The following is a 22,501-nucleotide window of genomic DNA, read 5'->3' on the forward strand; positions in this document are numbered from 1 at the left end:
ACGGTCAACTTCCTCTCTCAACTCCAGATCACTTGGCATTTGTTGCCTTTTTGGAGCCTGGCAGGCTACAGATCTAGAGTCAGCTTACCTTAACCATTTGTGTAACCAAAAGCAAAAACTGGTCTTAGATCAGCTCACCTGGCGTCCATTGTTGGAGCCCTTGTTGGAGCCGGGCAGGCTGCAGCGTCCCATGCTGCCGTTGGGCGTGGTCCCGCAGCTGCTGATGATCTGCAGCTGTTTCTCGGCACGGTCGGCACGGTCCAGGAGCTCCTCGATGAACTGCTGCAGGCGCACCTTGGCATTGGCCTCCCGCACCGCCGTCTCCTGGAGGAACTGGTCTATCTGGGTTACCTCCCTGGTGAAACAGGAGGAGAGGAGACAGATGGTTACTGGTGTGCATAAGCACACATAGGTTACATCCCAAAAAGCAACGTATTTCCTACACACACACACTGAACAAATATAAAGTGTTGGTCGTGTAAAGTTGGTCCCATGTTTTATGAGCTGAGATAAAAGATCCCAGAAATGTTCCATGTTCCACAAATATGTCCACATCCCTGTTATTTCTTCTTTGCCAAAATAATCCATCCACATGAAAGGTGTGGCATGTCAAGAAGCTGATTAAACAGCAGGATCATTACACAGGTGTACCTTGTGCTGGGCACCATAAAATGCCACTAAAATGTGCACTTATCACACAGAGATGTCTAAAGTTGAGGTAGCATGCAATTGGCATGCTGACTGCAGGAATGTCCACCAGAACTGTTGCCAGAGAATTTAATGTACATTTCTCTACCATAAGCCACATTGTTTTAGAGAATTTGGCTGTGCGTCCAACCAGACCACGTGTAACCACGCCAGCCCAAGACCTCCAAATCAGGCTTCTTCACCTGCGGGATCGTCTGAGACCAGCCACCTGGACAGCTGATGAAACTGAGGAGTATTTCTGTCTGTAATAAAGCCCTTTTTGTGGGGGGGAAAAACCTATTCTGATTGGCTGGGCCTGGCTCCCCAGTGGGTGCACCCCTGCCCAGTCACGTGAAATCCATAGATTAGGGCCTAATTCATTAATTTATATTGACTGATTTCCCTTATAAGAACTGTAACTGTTCAGTATAGTACACTAAATCTGACCAGAGACATATGGGCTCGGCAGTCATGGACTGGTCTATCTGGGTCATCTCCCTGGTAGAGAGAGACGAGAAGAGAGACAGAATGGTTTGAGGAGTGCATACACACACACACACGGGAGTTGGGCTAACAGTGCAACCTCATGACATTTAGATAGATACCTGTACACTGATGAATGGTCCTGCAGTTTATTGGGCAACAATAAGCAATATTAACTGCTATATTAACGCCAACATTAACTGTTGCAGCATTCATCAGCGCACAGGCATTTACGTGACAATGACAGAGAAGCCAGTATTTGGAGGATATATTGGTATGATGTTATTTTTATGAATGTATTCATACTATTTCATCCTTCCACGAGATATGTTCCCGACACAAATCTAGGGTTGCTACCCAAGGTGGCTAGTCGTTCATTCTATCGGTTCGGTTGCCAAAGACGCGACCCAATCCTGAAGTATTTTATTCTGTATCTATGTTTAAGTCGTTTGTTCTAATGTTCCGTTGCCATGCTGCCTGGCAACGTTCATATCCCTTGGTTGCTAGCTAGCCAACTACGGCTAACACAGTCATGTCAAATAGTGCAGACAGAATAACAGCAAAGTAGCTGCATTTGCATTTGTTCAAGCTGTTTTCTAGTGACATTTATTTGTAGTGACATTTACAATGAGCTAATGACGAGCGATTTCGCCTGGCATAGAAAATGTGCTCTTTCGTCAGGACACTGTTCAGAGGTGCTAGCCAACTACACAGCTAACACAATCCCTTGAAACTGAAAATACAGCAAACTAGCTGTTTTGTTTGACCTGTTTTTCTATTGACATTTCTTTGTATGTATCCATAAATATTATGCTTATTCATGATTTCAACTGGCTGAGAAAAGAGGTCTCATCCTGACACGTTAATCTTCAAATGGGACAGTGGAGATCAAGTTTATAAATTGCCTGGTTGGGCTGATGAGAGTATATTGTATCAATAGCCTTAGCTGGTGGTAACTTGTGGAATAGACAACGACTGGAATGCGGTTTTAACCAATCAGCAACCAGGATTAGACCCACCCGTTGCATAATTCATTCATTTACAAGCTTCAGGTTAGTGGATGAGAGTACACTACGTTTGAAACTAACTGGGCGACCTAACTCCCTGGGAACATATGGGAAGAATGGGTGGTTTGGGGCATACAAAAAAACACAAACACCACAAAACACACACCCATTCTAACGGGAGGACAGAAACCAGATGGTTAGGTGCACGCGTACCAGACCTGGGTCAAACACAAACATGTAAAATACTGCACTTGATTTACAATGGACCCAATAGAACATACAGTACAGAGGAGCTGGACATGAAGATTTGTGCCATCTTTAACACACAGACAGACAGAAGACAGTTGAATGTCACGGAATCTCCTGCTGAGGTGCCACAGACATTGATTACATTTACATTACATTTAAGTCATTTAGCAGATATCACCCCCCCGTAATTTCAACAAGGTGACCTATCGGTAGAATAATTTACTCCCGCAATAGTGCTATATGGACACTGATGGATACAAGTATAGGATCATATCAAGTACCGTACCTGAGACCTTCTGGGCACATCTTTGTACTCAACACACACACACACCTACCAGGGGGTAATGTTGACCCTAAGGTACTGTATATAGCAGATGTATATATACAGATTAGTGATATACTGTATCTGCAGGCACAAGGAATCCATCTCTTCAAAACACACACATTCCTACACAAACACACAGGAGCAGAATGATTAATGCTATCGCACTAGCTGTCCCAGTTTTATACATACATTACGTTTCATTTCCACACAGATACTGTTTCACAGCTGAATCTTTTTCATATTCGCTTCTCTTCTCTGTCTTTTTTCTCTCCCCCTTACTTCTCTCTCTCTCGGACAGGTTTGGTTTGTTTTTTATGCTTGTTTATGTGGACTTGCATTCTGCAAGACTTCACTGAGGCTGGGAGTGAAACAGGACATTTCCCCTTCCCTTATCTCTGTGGTGTGTGGATCTGTGTGCGTGCGTGCACATACCACGTCTCTGTCCTTTTAAACACCAGCAGCCGCTCCTGTCCAAACAATCTCCTCAGAAAATCCAAACAAGGCACACACACACGCGCAAGGTCCTACTACCGCTGGCTTGTTGTTGGTTTTCCGGGAGCAAAGTACCTACTGACTGAAGGTTAACGTTGCACGCTCGAGTTATGACTGCATCCCAAATGGCACTTTAACCCATTATAGAGCACTACTTTTGACCAGGGCCCATAGGGCTGAATAGGGTATCGTGTTCTATAAAAAAGGCTAGACTTGAGAGATGTTTGGCATCTGGTGAAATGAAGTGTCTGTCTTGGGGGCAAAGACATTCCAAAATGAGATTCTTCAGATTAGGATTAGAAGAAGTGTTTGATCAACGTGAAAAGATGTGGTTATCAAACGGTTGTGTAAATAAATGAACTGGAGTCGTGATGACTCCACACACACGCAGTCACACACACACACACTGGACTTTAGAGGGTTTGCGCAGCAGTTTGAGGTTTGACAATAACATCATAATGATATGGGGTTAGAGCTCATCTCAGGGTAGTTGTATATTTTAATACACTTCTAACCCTCTTTTGAGACTATTTCTACTCATCTCATTCATGCTGAGTAGGATAGAAAAGCTAATGAGTGAATCTTCAACTAGCCCAGAGAGGGTTTCATTTTCCCTGTTGCTAAAATGGCTCCAGTCACATATGAGCTTCTCTCTCCCTCTCTTCATCTCTCTCCCTCTCTCCTTTTCACTCTTCCTCTCCCTCTGAAATCAACAGGCACCAAAACAAATCTCACACCTGCCTATTTGTATACCTATGGTTTGTGGAGGAGTGTGCATTGATTCATCTTCGCTCCCATCCTCCTTGCCAGTGATTGTGTTCACACTGTCTGTTTCTGTTTTCAGTGTTACAACTAGAGATCAGGAGTCAGGCTTGCCACCACAGTCACCGCCACATTGTCCCTTACCTCCAGGCAGTGGGAGGACGTGTCAATAAGGGCACACACACACACACACAGGATTTCAGCAGCCACCCTCAAAACATCAAAGAGAGGTCAATATCAACACATAACTGATACAGGAGTCTGGAAGTGGCTGGAGCATATTTTCCTCTATATTATGGGATGTGACGGGCGTCAAAGGAAAAGAGAAAGTGCACTACTGTTAACAGGGCACAGGGCAAAAGTAGTGTGCTATGAAAGGAATAGGGTGCAATTTGGGACGCACACAGAGAACAGAGGGTGATCGAGAGGTTGCTAAATACATACCAATATATAATATATGTTGTAATGAATAAGCTGGTTTACACTGAGAATTTAATCAAATTATATTGGTCACATACACATGGTTAGCAGATGTTAATGCGAGTGTAGCGAAATGCTTGTGCTTCTAATCAGACAGTGCAGTAATATCTAACAAATTCACAACAACCTTACACACACAAGGGGATGGAATAAGAATATGTACATATAAATATATGGATGTGCGAATGCCGGTGGGCATAGGCAAGACGCAATAGATGGTATAAAATACAGTATATACATATGAGATGAGTAATGTAGGATATGTAAACATTATTAAAGTGGCATTGTTTAAAGTGACTAGTGTTACCTTTATTAAATCCATTTATTAAAGTGGCCAGAGATTTGAGTCTGTATGTTGGCAGCAGCCTCTCTATGTTAGTGATGGCTGTTTAACAGTCTGATGGCCTTGAGATAGAAGCTGTTTTTCAGTCTCTCGATCCCAGCTTTGATGCACCTGTACTGACCTCGCCTTCTGGATAGTAGCGGGGTGAACAGGCAGTGGCTTGGGTGGTTGTTGTCCTTGATGAGCTTTTTTGCCTTCCAGTGACATCGGGTGCTGTAGGTGTCCTGGAGGGCAGGTAGTTTGCCCCTGGTGATGTGTGGTGCAGACCGCACTACCCTCTGGAGAGACTTGCGCTTGAGGGCGATGCAGTTGCCGTACCAGACGGTGATACAGCCCGACAGGATGCTCTCGATTGTGCATCTGTAGAAGTTTGTGAGGATTTTAGGTGACATGCCAAATTTCTTCAGCATCCTAAGGTTGAAGAGGAGCTGTTCCGCCTCTTCATCACGCTGTCTGTGTGGGTGGACCATTTCAGTTTGTCCGTGATGTGTACGCCGAGGAACTTAAAACTTTCCACCTTCTCCATTGCTGTCCCTTCGATGTGGATAGGGGATGCTCCCTCTGCTGTTTCCAGAAGTCCACAATCATCTCCTTTGTTTTGTTGACGTTGAGTGAGAGGTTATTTTCCTGACACCACACTCCGAGGGCCCTCACCTCCTCCCTGTAGGCTGTCTCGTCGTTGTTGGTAATCAAGCCTACCACTGTAGTGTTGTCTGCAAACTTGATGATTGAGTTGGAGGCGTGCATGGCCACGCAGTCATGGGTGAACAGGGAGTACAGGAGAGGGCTGAGAACGCACCCTTGTGGGGCCCCAGTGTTGAGGATCAGCGCGGTGGGGATGTTGTTTCCTACTTTCACCACCTGGGGGCGGCCCGTCAGAGAGTCCAGGACCCAGTTGCACAGGGCGGGGTTGAGACCCAGGGCCTCAAGCTTAATGGTGAGTTTGGAGGGTACTATGGTGTTAAATGCTGAGCTGTAGTCAATGAACAGCATTCTTACATAGGTATTCCTCTTGTCCAGATGGGTTAGGGCAGTGTGCATTGTGATGGCGATTGCATCGTCTGTGGACCTATTAGGGCGGTAAGCAAATTGGAGTGGGTCTAGGGTGTCAGGTAGGGTGGAGGTGATATGATCCTTGACTAGTCTCTCAAAGCACTTCATGATGACGGAAGTGAGTGCTATGGAGCGCTAGTCATTTAGTTCAGTTATCTTTGCTTTCTTGGGAACAGGAACAATGGTGGCCATCTTGAAGCATGTGGGGACAGCAGACTGGGATAGGGAGAGATTGAATATGTCCGTAAACACAGCAGCCAGCCTGCGCATGCTCTGAGGACGAGGCTAGGGATGCCGTCTAGGTTAACACATTTAAATGTTTTACTCACGTTGGCCACGTTGAAGGAGAGCGTGTCGGTGGCTCTGTACTGTCCTCAAAGCGCGCAAAGAAGTTGTTTCATTTGTCTGGGAGCGAGACGTCAATATCCGCGATGGGACAGGTTTTCTTTTCGTAATCCGTAATTGTCTGTAGACCCTGCCACATACGTCTCGTGTTTGAGCCGTTGAATTGCGAGTCTACTTTTCTCTATACTTGCCTTGCGGAGGGAATAGCTACACTGAATCCTCTCTTAGAAAGTGCTGTAGGATTGTGGGTAGCCTTCAAATCCAAGAGGATTGTGGGCTACCTTGTCAGCTTTGAATAAGAGATGAGGGAAGGGTATGTGTTCAATAAAATGTGAATGGCAAATTGAATGTGCAAAGGAAAAGCACACGTGTCACAAATGCCACCCCATTCCGTATATAGTGTACTACTTTTGCACTACGTAGGGAATAGGGTGCCATTTTGTCACGGAGACAGACTGGTAGTAGAGTTGGATTATACTGTTAAAGAATAATTGGTATTCATGATACATTTATCCAAAGGTGATAGGTGTTACAATATATATATATTTTTTAATCTGCCTTTTTGAGTACCTTTTCTATGCACTTCATCTGGCTATTCAAATAAAGCTTTTATATACACTAGGCTGTGATGAGAAGAAAAAAAAAGTAAAAATGACTGTCATTTCAATGAAAAGAAAAATCTCCTTTGCTTGGGGGTAAAAGATACCGGTGTTGAATGGTTGCAGTGAATACTTATTTGTAGTGGTCTGGCAGGTTGGAGGGGCTTTGGAGGGGCTAGCACGCACGCACGCACACACCACACAGTCTAGAGTGAGTGACCACAGATTGGATTAGAGGTGTGCGTTCGACTGATTGTACGAGTGCGTATGTGTGTTCAACATGTACAGTATGTGCACTACACCGCTGACTCAAATAATCAACTCCTCATCAAGTGTTGATCGTTTGAACCAGCTGTGTAGTGCTAGGGCAAAATATATATATAATATGCGCCCCCCTTGGGGTTCCGAGGATTGAGTTTGGGAAACGCCGATCTAACGGGTGTGTGCTCAGGCAACCCTGCCTCTGCAGCTGACCCACCAGATGGGTTTCCAAAGAGCAGCAGAGCATTCACCCATGACAGATCCACACTCCAGGAGTAGGTACATGTGTGTATCAAAGGTCTCAGATGACTCAGCATATCAGAATGATTCATTTCACTGTATTTCACATTGCTGATGGCTCCTGGTTATGCACTAGCTACGTCAATACAGAGAAGCACTAGTGAAGTCTTAAGGTGTAGCCATGTAAGGGAAGAAATGTGTTTGAAAATGTAATACTGAAGGATATGATACAGTACAGTAAAGCTGGATGAGGTCGAGGTTTACCTAAAGCATTGTTTTTGACAGTGATGAAGATAAAAGGATAGAAAGCGAGACCACAATGTAACTCTTCTGCCCAGCTCAATGTTATATGCATCTCAGTCCATGCTTGACCAAACTGACAAGGCTCAAATAAGACCTTGGGCTAGAAAGATAGATACTCCAATCCTCTGGGAGTGTCGGGCTAAGGGCAAAACTGAAAAGCCTCTCTTCTCCCTCTCTCCCCAGAAGTGTTGCATTAATGCACTATACCGCCTGGCTGGCTGGCTGACGGACGGACGGACGGGCCGACAGACGGACGGGCTGACGGACGGACGGACCGGCGGACGGGCCGACGGACGGACGGACGGGCCGACAGACGGACGGGCTGACGGACGGACGGACCGGCGGACGGGCCGACAGACGGACGGACGGGCCGACAGACGGACGGACGGGCCGACAGACGGACGGACGGGCCGACAGACGGACGGACGGGCCGACGGACGGACGGGCCGACAGACGGACGGGCGAACTGGCTGCTCACTCTACATAGCTGAAACAAAGTTTGAATCAGAGAGAGGGGAAGCGGGTGGGTTTAAAGAGACAAACAGACATGCATATACACCGAAACGCAAACACTCAAAAAGAGAACAAGACAGACAAGACAAGACATACCAAAAAGAGACATACCAAGAGATCGAAAGAGCCAAAGGGAAGAAGCAAGAGAGGAGACAGACAGACCGACACACAGAGAGCCAGAGGAGGTGACAGATGGACAGACAGACACACAGAGAGACAGAGGAGGTGACAGATGGACAGACAGACACCGAGATGTGTTGGTTTCCTGTTGTCAACCTTAATTAAAACACACCTCTCTCTCTAGGCGTGACTCATCGTCTCCTTCCAAAACTAGCGCCTCCAGACAGGGGGAACAAGTCAACAAATAAGCCCACATGTTCACACCGGCACTGGGGGAGTTGAAAACAAGTTCTCCTACAGTCTTCCCTGGGACTTACTGTACTGGGACACTAGGGCGGGCGTGTGTGTGTGTGTGTGTGTGTGTGTGTGTACACACATTTTACTATAATTGCGAGTACCAGAAGTCCTCACAAGAAAAGTAAACCAACTAAAATGCACAAGTATAATAAGACATAGCTGTCTGTGTGTGTGTGTGTGTGTGTCAGAGCGTGTGTGTTATTAGGAAACATATATCTGACTGGCACAGACCTAGACAAGACATTGGGGGTGAAGTAGTGTCAGTGTGTGGCACGGTGCTGTGGCACGGTGCTGTGGCACAGCTGGTCAAGGCCACCTGTTTACAGGTTGGTAGGATGGAACTACAAAGGAGAGCGCTTCCGTGAACCCACGCTCTCTGTTCCTCACCTGTCCTCTCCTCTTCCATATGCTTTACCCTTTTTTTATCTCTATCTCTCGGTCTCTCTCACTCCAATATACACCCCACACACACACCTACCTCCCACACTCAGTTGCACCATACAGTATATACACACCATATAATAGACTTCCATAAGGAACACAGTGTCTCAGATGGCAAGTCCTCTAGTGATAACCTCTCTGGTTATCCACACTACAGGGCAGATAAAAGGGCATGTTAGAGACATTAGTACGGAGTGGAACTGAAAGTGTATTTAATTGCATCTCTACAGTGTTCGCACCCCAAATGATACCATTATTCCCTTCATAATGCATTACTTTTGAATAGGGCCCATAGTAGTGCACTATGAATGGAATAATGGCGCCATAGAGTACCACAGTATGAATCATAATACCCATAAAATCTAGCGGTAAAACAGGGAAATGGTTTTTCCACCATACATTTTTCCCCATTGGGGATTTTAGAAACACTTCAAACAAGGGCTGTGTTTCGCGTAGGTTCACCCTGACGTGACATTTTCATAACCACGGAAAATCTCTCTCGGACAAGGTGACTTATCAATATACTTGGCTCTATTTACTATCAGATTTGAAAATGCTCATTAGCATAAAAGTAGACATCATGGAAGAATACAAATCCCTGCGAGCTCCTGCACGTTATCTCTAGCACCTTTTGACCGCTAGGTTTTATGGGTACTATGACACCTCCACTGTGGGGCTCTATTTAGGATGCAGACCCAATGAATAGTATCCATCTGTCTCACCATGCCAAGATGAAAGGGCGCTGTGTGCCCTTTCAAAAACTGAGTTTAAATGTATTTGGCCAAGGTGTATGTATGTAAACTTATTCATGAATAAACTTGGTTGAAGCTTTTGTAGTATCCGTCGAGTTCTTACTGATATTTAGAAGCACAGCCAGATACAGACCAATTTCATGTTGCCTTTAATACACTAGAGGTGCAAATCTCGACTGCAGAAGTCAATGTGCTTTAACAAGAGAGAATGATTGAATAAAATGAGAAGAATATGAATGTGAAGTATGTAGTGCAATACAGTTGGTAGAGCATGGCGCTTGCAACGCCAGGGATGTGGGTTCGATTCCCATGGGTTACCAGTAGAAAAAGTACAGAAATGTATGCACTCATTCACTCGCTCTGTATAAGAGCGTCCGCAAAATGACTAAAATGTAAATGTAATTAGGGAATAAGGTTGCCATTTGGGATGCATCCTGATTATCTATAAATAAATGGAAGGTCTTTTAAATGGAAATACAATTTGCACGATTTGCTTTCTTCACATGTACAATAAAATACTGAGTGCACAAACCATTAGGAACACCTGCTCTTTCCATGACAGACTGACCAGGTGAAAGCTATGCTCCCTTATTGATGTCACCTGTTAAATACATTTCAATCCATGTAGATAAAGGGGATGAGACAGGTTAAATAAGCCTGGAGACAATTGAGACATGGATTGTATGTGTGTGCCATTCAGAAGGTGAATAAGCAAAACTAAATATTTAAGTGCCTTTGAACAGGGTATGGTAGTAGGTGCTAGGGCGCACCTGTTTAAATGTGTCAAGAACGGCAAAATTCAGGGGTTTTCACGCTCAACAGTTTCCCCGTGTGTATCAAGAACGGTCCACCACCCAAAGGACACCCAGCCAACTTGACAACTGTGGGAAGCATTGGAGTCAACATGGGCCAGCATCCCTGTGGAACGCTTTCGACACCTTGAAGAGTCCATGCCCCGACGAATTGAGGCTGTTCGGAAGGCAAAAAAGGGGGAGCAACTCAATATTCCTAAATGTTTTGTACACTCAGTGTATCTATTGAACTACTATGTGTTTAGCATTGCAGGGACCAAAATGAAAATGATATGTATCTGAAAGGATCGAATGGGAGTATGTCACATGCTAATGTAAAGGACGTCACAATGCTTCCTTAGCAAGTACCACTTCCTCCCGATTCGGCTCACACTGAGGCTCAAGCCCAGGACATCTGACCTCCTAGCGCACGTGACCGACCTCCTGAAGCGTCTTAGCATTGGGAGCTAAACGAAAAGCTACCTATTCATCGGCGCAAACGGCAACACTTACGGCAGAGGAGTACGTGTCAAACATCCCCATGTGCTACTAACAGGATGATTTCAGACAAGGTACAAATGCCTAATTAGTAATCATAGGATGTAAATGAATGTTTTGGTAATCAATGAGGTGAGCAGAGGACCAGGGACTAATGAGATTAGACTTAGCTCATAAATCTGCTGCTAAATCCACTCAGGTTAAGTTGATGGGCGTCCAGTAGCGTTCAAGCCAGGCACCCTCACTGAATGCTAATCATTCCCCTTGTTGACCTACAGAAGGCAATATGCTAATGCTACAGAAGGCTAATATGCTAATGCTACAATTCAGGCTAACGATGCTAGCCTGAACAGCAGCGCATTCTATTGGGAAATGCTAATCATTATGCTGACACACAATGATGGAATGGGAGGCAACAGGATATTCCAGGGTGTGTATTCAACGGTGTTTTCAAAAGGAGATCATGTTATCCTTTGGCGTTGTGACATGAAAAGAGTGTCATGTTGACTGAAGAATAATGATGTGTCCCGAGGAAGAGGGGAAGCAGGGAGGAACAAAAAGGACAAAGGGATAAAAGCAGATAGAAATGTAAAAGCCGCCAAATGACAATGATTTAAACTGCAATTGTTCGTGGATATAAAGACAAGGGAAATAAATATAAACTCAGCAAAAAAAGAAACGGCCCTTTTTCAGGAAACTGTCTTTCAAAGATAATTCGTAAAAATCCAAATAACTTCACAGATCGTCATTGTAAAGGGTTTAAACACTGTTTCCCATGCTTGTTCAATGAACCATAAACAATTCATGAACATGCACCTGTGGAACGGTCGTTAAGGCACTAACAGCTTACAGAGGGTAGACAATTAAGGTCACAGTTATGAAAACGTAGGACACTAAAGAGGCCTTTCTACTGACTCTGAGAAACACCAAAAGAAAGATGCCCAGGGTCCCAGCTCATCAGTGTGAACATGCCTTAGGAATGCTGCAAGGAGGCATGAGGACAGCAAATGTGGCCAGGGAAATAAATTGCAATGTCCGTACTGTGAGAAGCCTAATACAGCGCTACAGGGAGACAGGATGTAGGCCTGTTGTAAGGCAGGTCCTTACCAGACATCACCGGCAACAACACAAACCCACCGTCGCCCGACCAGACAGGACTGGCAAAAAGTGTTCTTCACTGACGAGTCACGGTTTTGTCTCACCAGGGGTGATGGTCGGATTCGCGCTTATCGTCGAGGGAATGAGCGTTACACCAAGGCCTGTACTCTGAAGCGGGATTGATTTGGAGGTGGAGGATCCGTCATGGTCTGGGGCGGTGTGTCACAGCGTCATCGGACTGAGCTTGTTATCATTGTAGGAAATCTCAACACTGTGCGTTACAGGGAAGACATCCTCCTCCCTCATGTGGTACCCTTCCTGCAGGCTCATCCTGACATGACCCTCCAGCATGACAATGCCACCAGCCATACTGCTCGTTCTGTGCGTGATTTCCTGCAAGACAGGAATGTCAGTATTCTGCCATGGCCAGCGAAGAGCCCGGATCTCAATCCCATTGAGCACGTCTGAGACCTGTTGGATCGGAAGGTGAGGGCTAGGGCCATTCCCCCCAGAAATGTCTGGGAACTTGCAGGTGCCTTGGTGGAAGAGTGGGGCAACATCTCACAACAATAACTGGCAAATCTGGTGCAGTCCATGAGGACGAGATGCACTGCAGTACTTAATGCTGCTGGTGGCCACACCAGATACTGACTGTTACTTTTGATTTTAACCCCCCCCCCCTTTGTTCAGGGACACATTATTCAATTTCTGTTAGTCACATGTCTGTGGAACTTGTTCAGTTTATGTCTCAGTTGTTGAATCTTGTCATGTTCATACAAATATTTACACATGTTACGTTTGCTGAAAATAAACGCAGTTGACAGTGAGAGGACGTTTCTTTTTTTTCTGAGTTTACATGAACAGGATCTAGTATATATTAATCTAGGGCTAATGACCATGATAAGAGGAGCTAATGAATAGTCACGCTAGCTTGCAGACAGCCACTGTCACTTAAGTAGAGACAGACAAAGGGGCCATGTCCCAAATTACACCCTATTCCCTATTTAGTGCACTATTTTTGACCAGGTCCCTTGGGAGTCTGGTCAAAAGTAGTGCAGTACATAGGGAATAGGATGCCATTTGGGACACAACCCGACTCGCTATGTACACCCAAGGGTCCAACAAGCCACAACAGCCTTGATGAATAAGACATGGTCGGCATTCCAAATGGCACCCTATTCCCTATATATTGCACTACTTTTGACCAGACCCCTAAGGACCAAAAATAGTGCCCTTAATAGGGTGCCATTTATGGACGCTGCCATGATCTTCTAAAGTGATCCTGTTTATATGTTAATTATCACTGGTCAGTCCGTCATAATCACCGGTTATTAATTCAATATTATACTGCATTAATATTCATGGGGTGAAATAATTCATTAAAAGGCATGCATGACGGACAGATAGAAAATACCTTTTATAGATAGTGGCTTTGTGTCGCTCAGACAAGTGACAAGCGCCTATTATGGATTCTACTTAGTCACCTGGATGGGACTAAGTAGATGTGGGTTTTTTTAATGTACACACACACACACACACACCTGATCTATTGAATGATACTGAACTGTGAGAGAGAACATGTTGTACAGAGGGAAGGAGGGAGGGAGGAGGGGGGAGAGAGAGACAAAGAAAGAGAAGCAGCAGCCTGTCGAGGATGAGGTGAGAAGAGAGCAATAGAATAAAGGAGAGGCAGTGAAAGAGAGAGTGAGCGACAGATGGAGAATACAGACAAGCTGGAGAATATAGAGTGCGCATGAGGAAGGACAACAACAACAAAAAAGTCAGTATGCCTTGATCATGTTGATGAAGCTCATCGACCCATTTACAAAGCCTTCTCTCCCTGAGGTTCTTGCTTTCCAAGAAACCCTAATCCAGGTGCTCTGCTATTGGTGCTCCCATGCTCCGAAAATGTTAAGAACAAAACACATCGTGCCGACAAACGGTTAAAAGCAACGGTTAGCTGTCTTATCGCCTCTGAGAAGAAATATCTGCCATCATTTTCTATTCATTTCCCATCGATACAACATGTAGAGTCATCACTGTACGTCGACACCCAGCAGGTTATTGATAACACACAGCGGCCACCTGCTGCTTTTAGCAGTTAGTCTTTGCGGTGTGTTTTGCCGTATATAATGTAGTCCTACGGTCAATTGTAGGGCCAGGACAATACCAGTATCACGATACTCATTAGTATCGTGGCAAGGAAACAAAATAAGAATCGGATTTAACTTCTTTAGGAAACCAGCCATAATGTTGGAAACAAACATTTATGTTGTCATTCAGAGTCAAATGTATTTATTTATTTTCCAATCTATAGCACACAGTATTTTATATACAGCAGGTTTTTAAAAGGTTTTGTCTGCTTCGTGTTTTCATTTTTGCCATGGAATCTTTTTTGCTATATTGGTATGGTCACAGCCCTAGTCAATAGAATGACTCATCTCATTTGACAGATAATTGTCAATGCAATGACAAAATCAAGATTCTCCTTTCAACAGATCCATTATATTCTCGAATGCAAAAAACAGCCTCTCCTACCCTCCCAGTCTCTCTCTGCCTCCCAGCCTCTCTCTGCCTCCCAGCCTCTCCAGCTTCAAGGACCTGCAAATCAAACCCTCCATCGTCATTATCGACCCTCTACCTTCCTGGTTTCTCCATATCTATGCTCAGGGCTGTAACATGCAGTCATTTCTCATAAGTGACTTCATATTGTTTATGTCAGTGCCTTCAGTTGAGGTTTAAATTATTCATCTTTAAAAGGTTTCTGTTAAAAGGGCAATCTAGGACTGGAACATCAATTTTGCGACTTTTTAACCTTTAAAGTTGAAAGGCGCATAAGGTGAAACAGCGCCACTGACCGAAGCCAGTACATTTGTTATTGCTTTTGTTTTCTTGATGAAACAGAAGAGAGGAGCATCCAGCATTGTGGTATAGCAAAATCGCAGTACATTCTTTGCTGTTCTATCGTGCGTGCAATGATGTATTGTCATTCACATAGCATAGGTTCCATTTACACACTTAACTTTAATGCCTCCCTTTTCTCCATGCCATTAAGGAAAGCTTTCACATCTCCTGTCAGTTTCGTATTAACCTTGGTTGAGAGTGTGTGTGTGTGTGTGTGTGTGTGGCTTATGTGTGTGTGTGTGTGTGTGTGTGCGCGAACCCACCGCTCTAAGACACTGGTTCCTCCCTACTCTGACAGTCAGTAACGCTTTGCATTCTGGGAATGCTGCCTCGCTTGGCACACTGTTTCCACGGTAGCAGCAGCTTCACATCGTTGAGACATATTGTAAGTCGCCCCTCCTCCCTCCCTCTCCATGTGTGTGTCTTGAGGGAATGAGCATGAAATACCTTAGATGAAATACTGTACTGAAATTGCACCGCATTGAGAGTGGCTTTTTGACGTTCTCACTAGGGGCTTGGTCATTCCACTCAGTCCACCCTGGCTGGGTGTGGGGCATAAATCAAACCTGGGGAGTTACTGAGGCCTACTGCAGCGAATGTGGGTAGAGAAAGGTAAGGTGAGAAACAGGGACAGTAGTGCTCACCATGTATGTATGTATGCATGCATGCATGTATGTATGTATGTATCAGTAGCGGATATTGGGTGACTGTCATTTATATTCTGTTCACCCAGTAAAATGTAACAGCGATAGGTTTAGGCTACTTGAATTGATAATCAAATGTTCCCTATAACCATCATGAGGTTGCGACAACCTAGCCTATGAATGAAGGTTTACAACGTAGGTGCAAATTTAATCGAGAGATAAATTTGAGGTTTAAATTATTTGCAAGTCTTCGCTTGTGGACTTCAATGCACAACACATCAGCTGTGTGTGACCAGGCGAAAAACAACATGCAAAAACCATATCATAAACTTTACAAACAGCCTACATCGTTGCCACCATATTAGCTAAAGTAACATCATAGTCAACATAGCTAACGCGTTAGTAAACCCGCTACAATCATGGAGTAACAGTGTACAGTCGGTAAGCAGTTTAGCACTTACACAACAGTTTACCTTTACCACTGTTGTATTGGATAGTCATAGCCAGCTAGCTAACATAGCATCCCTCTGTTTGAGCAGGGTGTTTGAGTAAGCTAAACTAGCTAGCCGCATTTGCTAGCTAAGTCCCTGATCCTTTGACTGGGTGGACAACATGTCAGTTCATGCTGCAAGTTGTCATAATTACTGTGCAAGTCTATCGAAGAGGGTGAGAACCATGAGCCTCCTAGGTTTTGTCAATTTACCCAGAGGAGGACTGAAGCTAGCTGTCCTCCAGCAACACCATTGTGCTACCCTACAGAGTGCTGATGAGGCTACTGTAGCCCTTCATTGCAAAAAAGTGTGTTTTAATCAATTATTTGGTGAAGTGATTATATTTAGTATAGTTTTATCTTAAAAGAGTAACTTTTTAACTTTTATTTATTTTTTTCACTGAGGAGGATGATCCTCCCCTTCCTCCTCTGAGGAGCCTCCACTGGTATGTATGTATGTATGTATGTATGTATGTATGTATGTATGTATGTATGTATGTATGTATGTATGTATGTATGTATGCATGTATGTATGCATGTACAGTTGAAGTCGGAAGTTTACATACACTTATGTTGGACTCATTAAAACTAGTTTTTCAACCACTCCACAAATTTGATGTAAGCAAACTATAGTTTTGGCAAGTCGGTTAGGACATCTACTTCGTGCATGACACAAGTAATTTTTCAAACAATTGTTTACAGACAGATTATTTCACTTATGATTCACTGTATCACAATTCCAGTGGGTCAGAAGTTTACATACACTAAGTTGACTGTGCCGTTAAAGAGCTTGGGAAATTCCAGAAAATGATGTCATGGCATTAGAAGCTTCTGATAGGGTAATTGACATCATTTTAGTCAATTGGAGGTGTACCTGTGGATGTATTTCAAGGCCTACCTTCAAACTCAGTGCCTCTTTGCTTGACATAATGGGGAAATCAAAATAGATCAGGCAAGATCTCAGAAAAATTTTCAAAACACCTGTAGGTGTCACAATCATCTGTACAAACAATAGTATGCAAGTATAAACACAATGGGACCACGCAGCCATCATACCGCTCAGGAAGGAGACGCATTCTGTCTCCTAGAGATGAACGTACTTTAGTGCGAAAAGTGCAAATCAATCCCAGAACAGCAGCAAAGGACCTTGTGAAGATGCTGGAGGAAACAGGTACAAAAGTATCTATATCCACAGTAAAACGAGTTCTATATCGACATAACCTGAAAGGCCACACAGCAAGGAGGAGGCCACTGCTCCAAAACCGCCATAAAAAAGCCAGACTACGGTTTGCAACTGCACATGGGGACAAACATCGTACTTTTTGGAGAAATGTCCTCTGGTCTGATGAAATAAAAATAGAACTGTTTGGCCATAATGACCATTGTTATGTTTGGAGGAAAAAGGGGAACGCTTGCAAGCCGAAGAACACCATCCCAACCGTGAAGCACAGGGGTGGCAGCATCATGTTGTGGGGGTGCTTTGCTGCAGGAGGGACTGGTGTACTTCACAAAATAGAAGGCATCACGAGGATGGAAAATTATGTGGATACATTGAAGCAACATCTCAAGACATCAGTCAGGAAGTTAAAGCTTGGTCGCAAATGGATCTTCCAAATGGACAATGACCCCAAGCATACTTCCAAAGTTGTGGCAAAATGGCTTAAGGACTACAAGGTCAAAGGTATTGGAGTGGCCATCACAAAGCCCTGACCTCAATCCTATAGAAAATTTGTGGGCAGAACTGAAAAAGTGTGTGCGAGCAAGGAGGTCTACAAACCTGACTCAAACCTGACCAGCTCTGTCAGGAGGAATGAGCCAAAATTCACCCAACTTTTTTTAAGTCTACAAAACGTAGTCTACTCTGTTGGTAACAAATTTTAGTTTTGGAAATAGAAAACTGAGATCAAATGTTTCCTTTTTTTTAAGTACCTTTATTTATACAGGTTTTTCTCATTGAGATAACATCTCTTTTCCAAGAGAGACCTGGTCCAATAGCAGCAGGGGGAACAATGTTTCAGACAAAACAACTTACATACACTAACACAACATTAAACAAAACTATAAACACATACAGTACAACAAAAACATCTTACGTAATCATTAAATACAAACCATTAAAATCCAGACGTAAAATATTTTCACAAGAAGCAGCCTAATATCACACAGTCAACCCTAGTCATTTAGTAAGTTCACCATTCTGCGATTCTGACTTTTAAACATTGCAATGCTCTTATGTCATTCATTGATGAGAAAATGTGTAGAAAGTCACCCAGAATCCATCTCGCTCCACAGCAGCCTCTGGGAAGACAAAGGGTGGCAGACTATGAATATTTGTAAACAACAGCTGGTGCACGACATCTAAGGAAGTCTCAAGGTTTTGCTCGCCTGAGGTAGAGTATCTCATGATAAGCTGTAGACCACACTATGAACCTAGAGTTTTCATCTGTATTTTTCGTAGCTGTCTTTATAACACTCCAGACCGATGCTGGCACTAAGACCGCACTCAATGAGCTGAATACCGCAATGAGCTGAATACCGCAAACAGGAAAACGCTCATCCAGAGGTGGCGCTCCTAGTAGCCGGGGACTTTAAAGCAGGGAAACTTAAATCAGTTTTACCTAATATCTATCAGCATGTTAAATGTGCAACCAGAGGGGGTGAAAAACAACCTCTAGACCACCTTTACTCCACACACAGACGCGTACAAAGCTCTCCCTTGCCCTCCATTTGCCAAATCTGACAATAATTCTATCCTCCTGATTCCTGCTTACAAGCTAAATTTATGCAGGAAGCACCAGTGACTTGGTCAATAAAAAAAAGTGGTCAGATGAAGCAGATACTAAACTACAGCACTGTTTTGCAAGCACAGACTGGAATTCCATCGGGATTCTTCCGATGGCATTGAAGAGTACACCACATCAGTCACTGGCTTCACAATAAGTGCATCGAGGACGTCGTTCCCACAGTGACTGTACGTACATACCCCAACCAGAAGCCATGGATTACAGGCAACATCAGCACTGAGCTAAAGGGTAGAGCTGCTGTTTTCAAGGAGCGGGACTCTAACTCGGAAGCTTATAAGAAATCCCGCTATGCCCTCCAACGAACCATCAAACAGGCAAAGGGTCAATACAGGACTAAGATCAAATCGTACTACACCGGCTCCAACACTCGTTGGATGTGGCAGGGCTTGCAAACTATTACAGACAAATGGAAGCACAGCCGAGAGCTGCCCAATGACAAGCCTACCAGACGAGCTAAATAACTTATATGCTCGCATCGAGGCAAGTAACACTGAAACATGCATGAGAGCATCAGCCGTTCTGGATGACTGTGTGATCACGCTCTCCACAGCCGATGTGAGTAAGACCATTAAACACGTCAACATTCACAAGGCTGCAGGGCAAGACAGATTACCAGGACGTGTACTGACCAACTGGCAAGTGTCTTCACATTTTCAACGTCTCTCTGTGAGTCTGTAATACCTACATGTTTCAAGCAAACGACCATAGTCCCTGTGCCCAAGAACACTAAGGTAACCTGTCTAAATGACTACTGACCCGTAGCACTCACATCTGTAGCCATGAAGTGCTTTGAAAGGCTGGTCATGGCTCACATCAACACCATCATCCCAGAAACCCTAGACCCACTCCAACTTGCGTACCGCCCCAACAGATGATGCAATCTCTATTGCACTCCACACTGCTCTTTCCCACCTGGACAAAAGGAACACCTATGTGAGAATGCTATTCATTGACTACAGATCAGCATTCAACACCATAGTGCCCTCAAAGCTCATCACTACGCTAAGGACCCTGGGACTAAACACCTCCCTCTGCAACTGGATCCTGGACTTCCTGATGGACCGCCCCCAGGTGGTAAGGGTAGGTAACAACACATCCGCCACACTGATCCTCACCACGGGGGCCCCTCAGGGATGTGTGCCCAGTCCCCTCCTGTACTCCCTGTTCACTCATGACTGCACGGCCAGGCACAACTCCAACACCATCAAGTTTCCTGATGACACAACAGTGGTAGGCCTGATCACCGACAACGACGAGACAGCCTATAGGGAGGAGGTCAGAGACCTGATCATGTGGTTCAAGGACAACAACCTCTCCCTCAACGTGATCAAGACAAAGGAGATGATTATGGACTAGAGGTCGACCGATTAAATCATAATGGCCGATTAATTTGGGCCGATTTCAAGTTTTCATAACAATCGGTAATCGGTATTTTTGGCCACCGATTTGCCGCCTTTTTTTTCTCTTTTTTATAAATATTTTTTAACTAGGCAAGTCAGTTAAAACCTGTTAGGGACAGATGTCCCGCTAGCGGAACGCCTCACCAATATCCAATGGTAGAGCGTGGCGCGAAATACAAACACCTCAAAAATGCTATAACTTCAATTTCTCAAACATATGACTATTTTACACCATTTTAAAGACAAGACTCTTGTTAATCTAACCACATTGTCCGATTTCAAAAAGGTTTTACAGCGAAAGCAAAACATTAGATTATGTCAGGTGTTACGAACCGGCTCAGATTTCGCAACAAAAGGGAGACAACGTGGAGACAAGGAGTATCAAAAATATATATTTATTAGATGCCATAACTATCACAACCAAAAACAAGGTGTCTGCATGGAGAGAGTCTCCCCAATGACTGTGGAAGAGTTGTCTTTATCCTGGGACACACCCGAGCCCAGGTGTTTCCCATCTAGCTGACGACCCTTCCAACTCCGCCCACTGGCATCCTAATAAGGAACAAGAGCAAAGAGAGAAAATACAGCAGACAGAGTGGGAGGGTCGTCACACACCCCCCCCATAAAACCGGGGACCAACAAGGGCCCCGGAACAACGTACCAGCCTCTGCGTCCCTAATTGACACAGGCCTCTGCGTCCCTAATTGACACAGGCCTCTGCGTCCCTAATTGACACAGGCCTCTGCGTCCCAAATTGATGAGAGGTTACATGTTCACCTTCCACTTGCCCCAGCCAACCTCCTTCTCCCCAGACCTCAGCAACCTTTGCGCACAGGAAGCAACGTTTAAGAGGAAAGGAGAACACAAGACCAGGAGGGAACAGACAGGAAAGTTAGAACATGACAAAACCAACCAATGGTCAGTCACATAACACTCAGGAACAGGGCACACAAGAGACCGTATCTCCCAACGGTTCATAGTCACTTCTCAACGGTTCATAGTCACTTCTCAACGGTTCAGTCATTTCCCAACGATTCATAGTCACTCCAACGATTCATAGTCACTCCAACGATTCATAGTCACTCCAACGATTCATAGTCACTCCAACGATTCATAGTCACTCCAACGATTCATAGTCACTCCAACGATTCTGCTGAGCACACCAGATCACAACAAGAGAAAATACAATCACACCGGGCACCACAGAAAAGAGATGAGAAATGGAGCTTCCCCAAAACCTACAATAACTCAACCCTAGTCTTCATGCAGATTTGCGGTGGGTAATTATGCACTGTAGCCCGCTGGCGAGGAAGTAACCCCCCAGCACGCTGGTAGATTCCACCAAGCCACGGATGTGCTCCCAAGACAACTGCTCAGTCCACAGACACCACACAAAAATAACAAACATTAACAATGCCCAACATATTCCAAAAATGAAACACGTCGCTAAGCCTATCAGGGGAAAAAGGCTATAGCTCCGGGTAGTAAGTTTCACTACCCTATCCAAATCTCCCACCAAGGTACACAGCTGATTGTACTCACCTCAGACCAATGTTCCAACAGCGAGTAGAACAAGCGTTTCCAGGGTGGGCAGGGCCTGGAAACTAACCAATGTACTCTCTCCAACACAGCACACAAACAAAGGCAACCAGTACTGAGCACCAAACTCAAACTAACAAAATATACAAACAAAGCACCTCAATTTAACATACCTCCACGTTTTCTCCCAAACACAAGTTCAAGATCCCGGATGAGCTCCCACTTGTTATGAACCGGCTCAGATTTCGCAACAAAAGGGAGACAACGTGGAGACAAGGAGTATCAAAAATATATATTTATTAGATACCATAACTATCACAACCAAAAACAAGGTGTCTGCATGGAGAGAGTCTCCCCAATGACTGTGGAAGAGTTGTCTTTATCCTGGGACACACCCGAGCCCAGGTGTTTCCCATCTAGCTGACGACCCTTCCAACTCCGCCCACCGGCATCCTAATAAGGAACAAGAGCAAAGAGAGAAATACAGCAGACAGAGTGGGAGGGTCGTCACACAGGAGAGTACCCTGCCAAAAATAATCACGCAGCCATTGTCAAAGCAAGCATATATGTCACAAAATACA

General features: G+C 44.6%; 1 protein-coding gene across 1 annotated transcript in view; it reads right to left on the reverse strand.

Moving 5' to 3' along the window:
* Window positions 1-22,501, reverse strand: part of LOC115202089 (F-box only protein 41) — a 100,159-nt gene that overhangs the window by 32,040 nt on the left and 45,618 nt on the right. Inside the window, exon 4 of the mRNA XM_029765972.1 lies at window positions 139-355. Within this exon, the coding sequence (XP_029621832.1) occupies window positions 139-355 (217 nt within the window). The remainder of the gene's footprint in view (window positions 1-138; window positions 356-22,501) is intronic.

The sequence above is a fragment of the Salmo trutta genome, chromosome 11, assembly GCF_901001165.1.
Source record: "Salmo trutta chromosome 11, fSalTru1.1, whole genome shotgun sequence".
NCBI lineage: Eukaryota > Metazoa > Chordata > Actinopteri > Salmoniformes > Salmonidae > Salmo > Salmo trutta.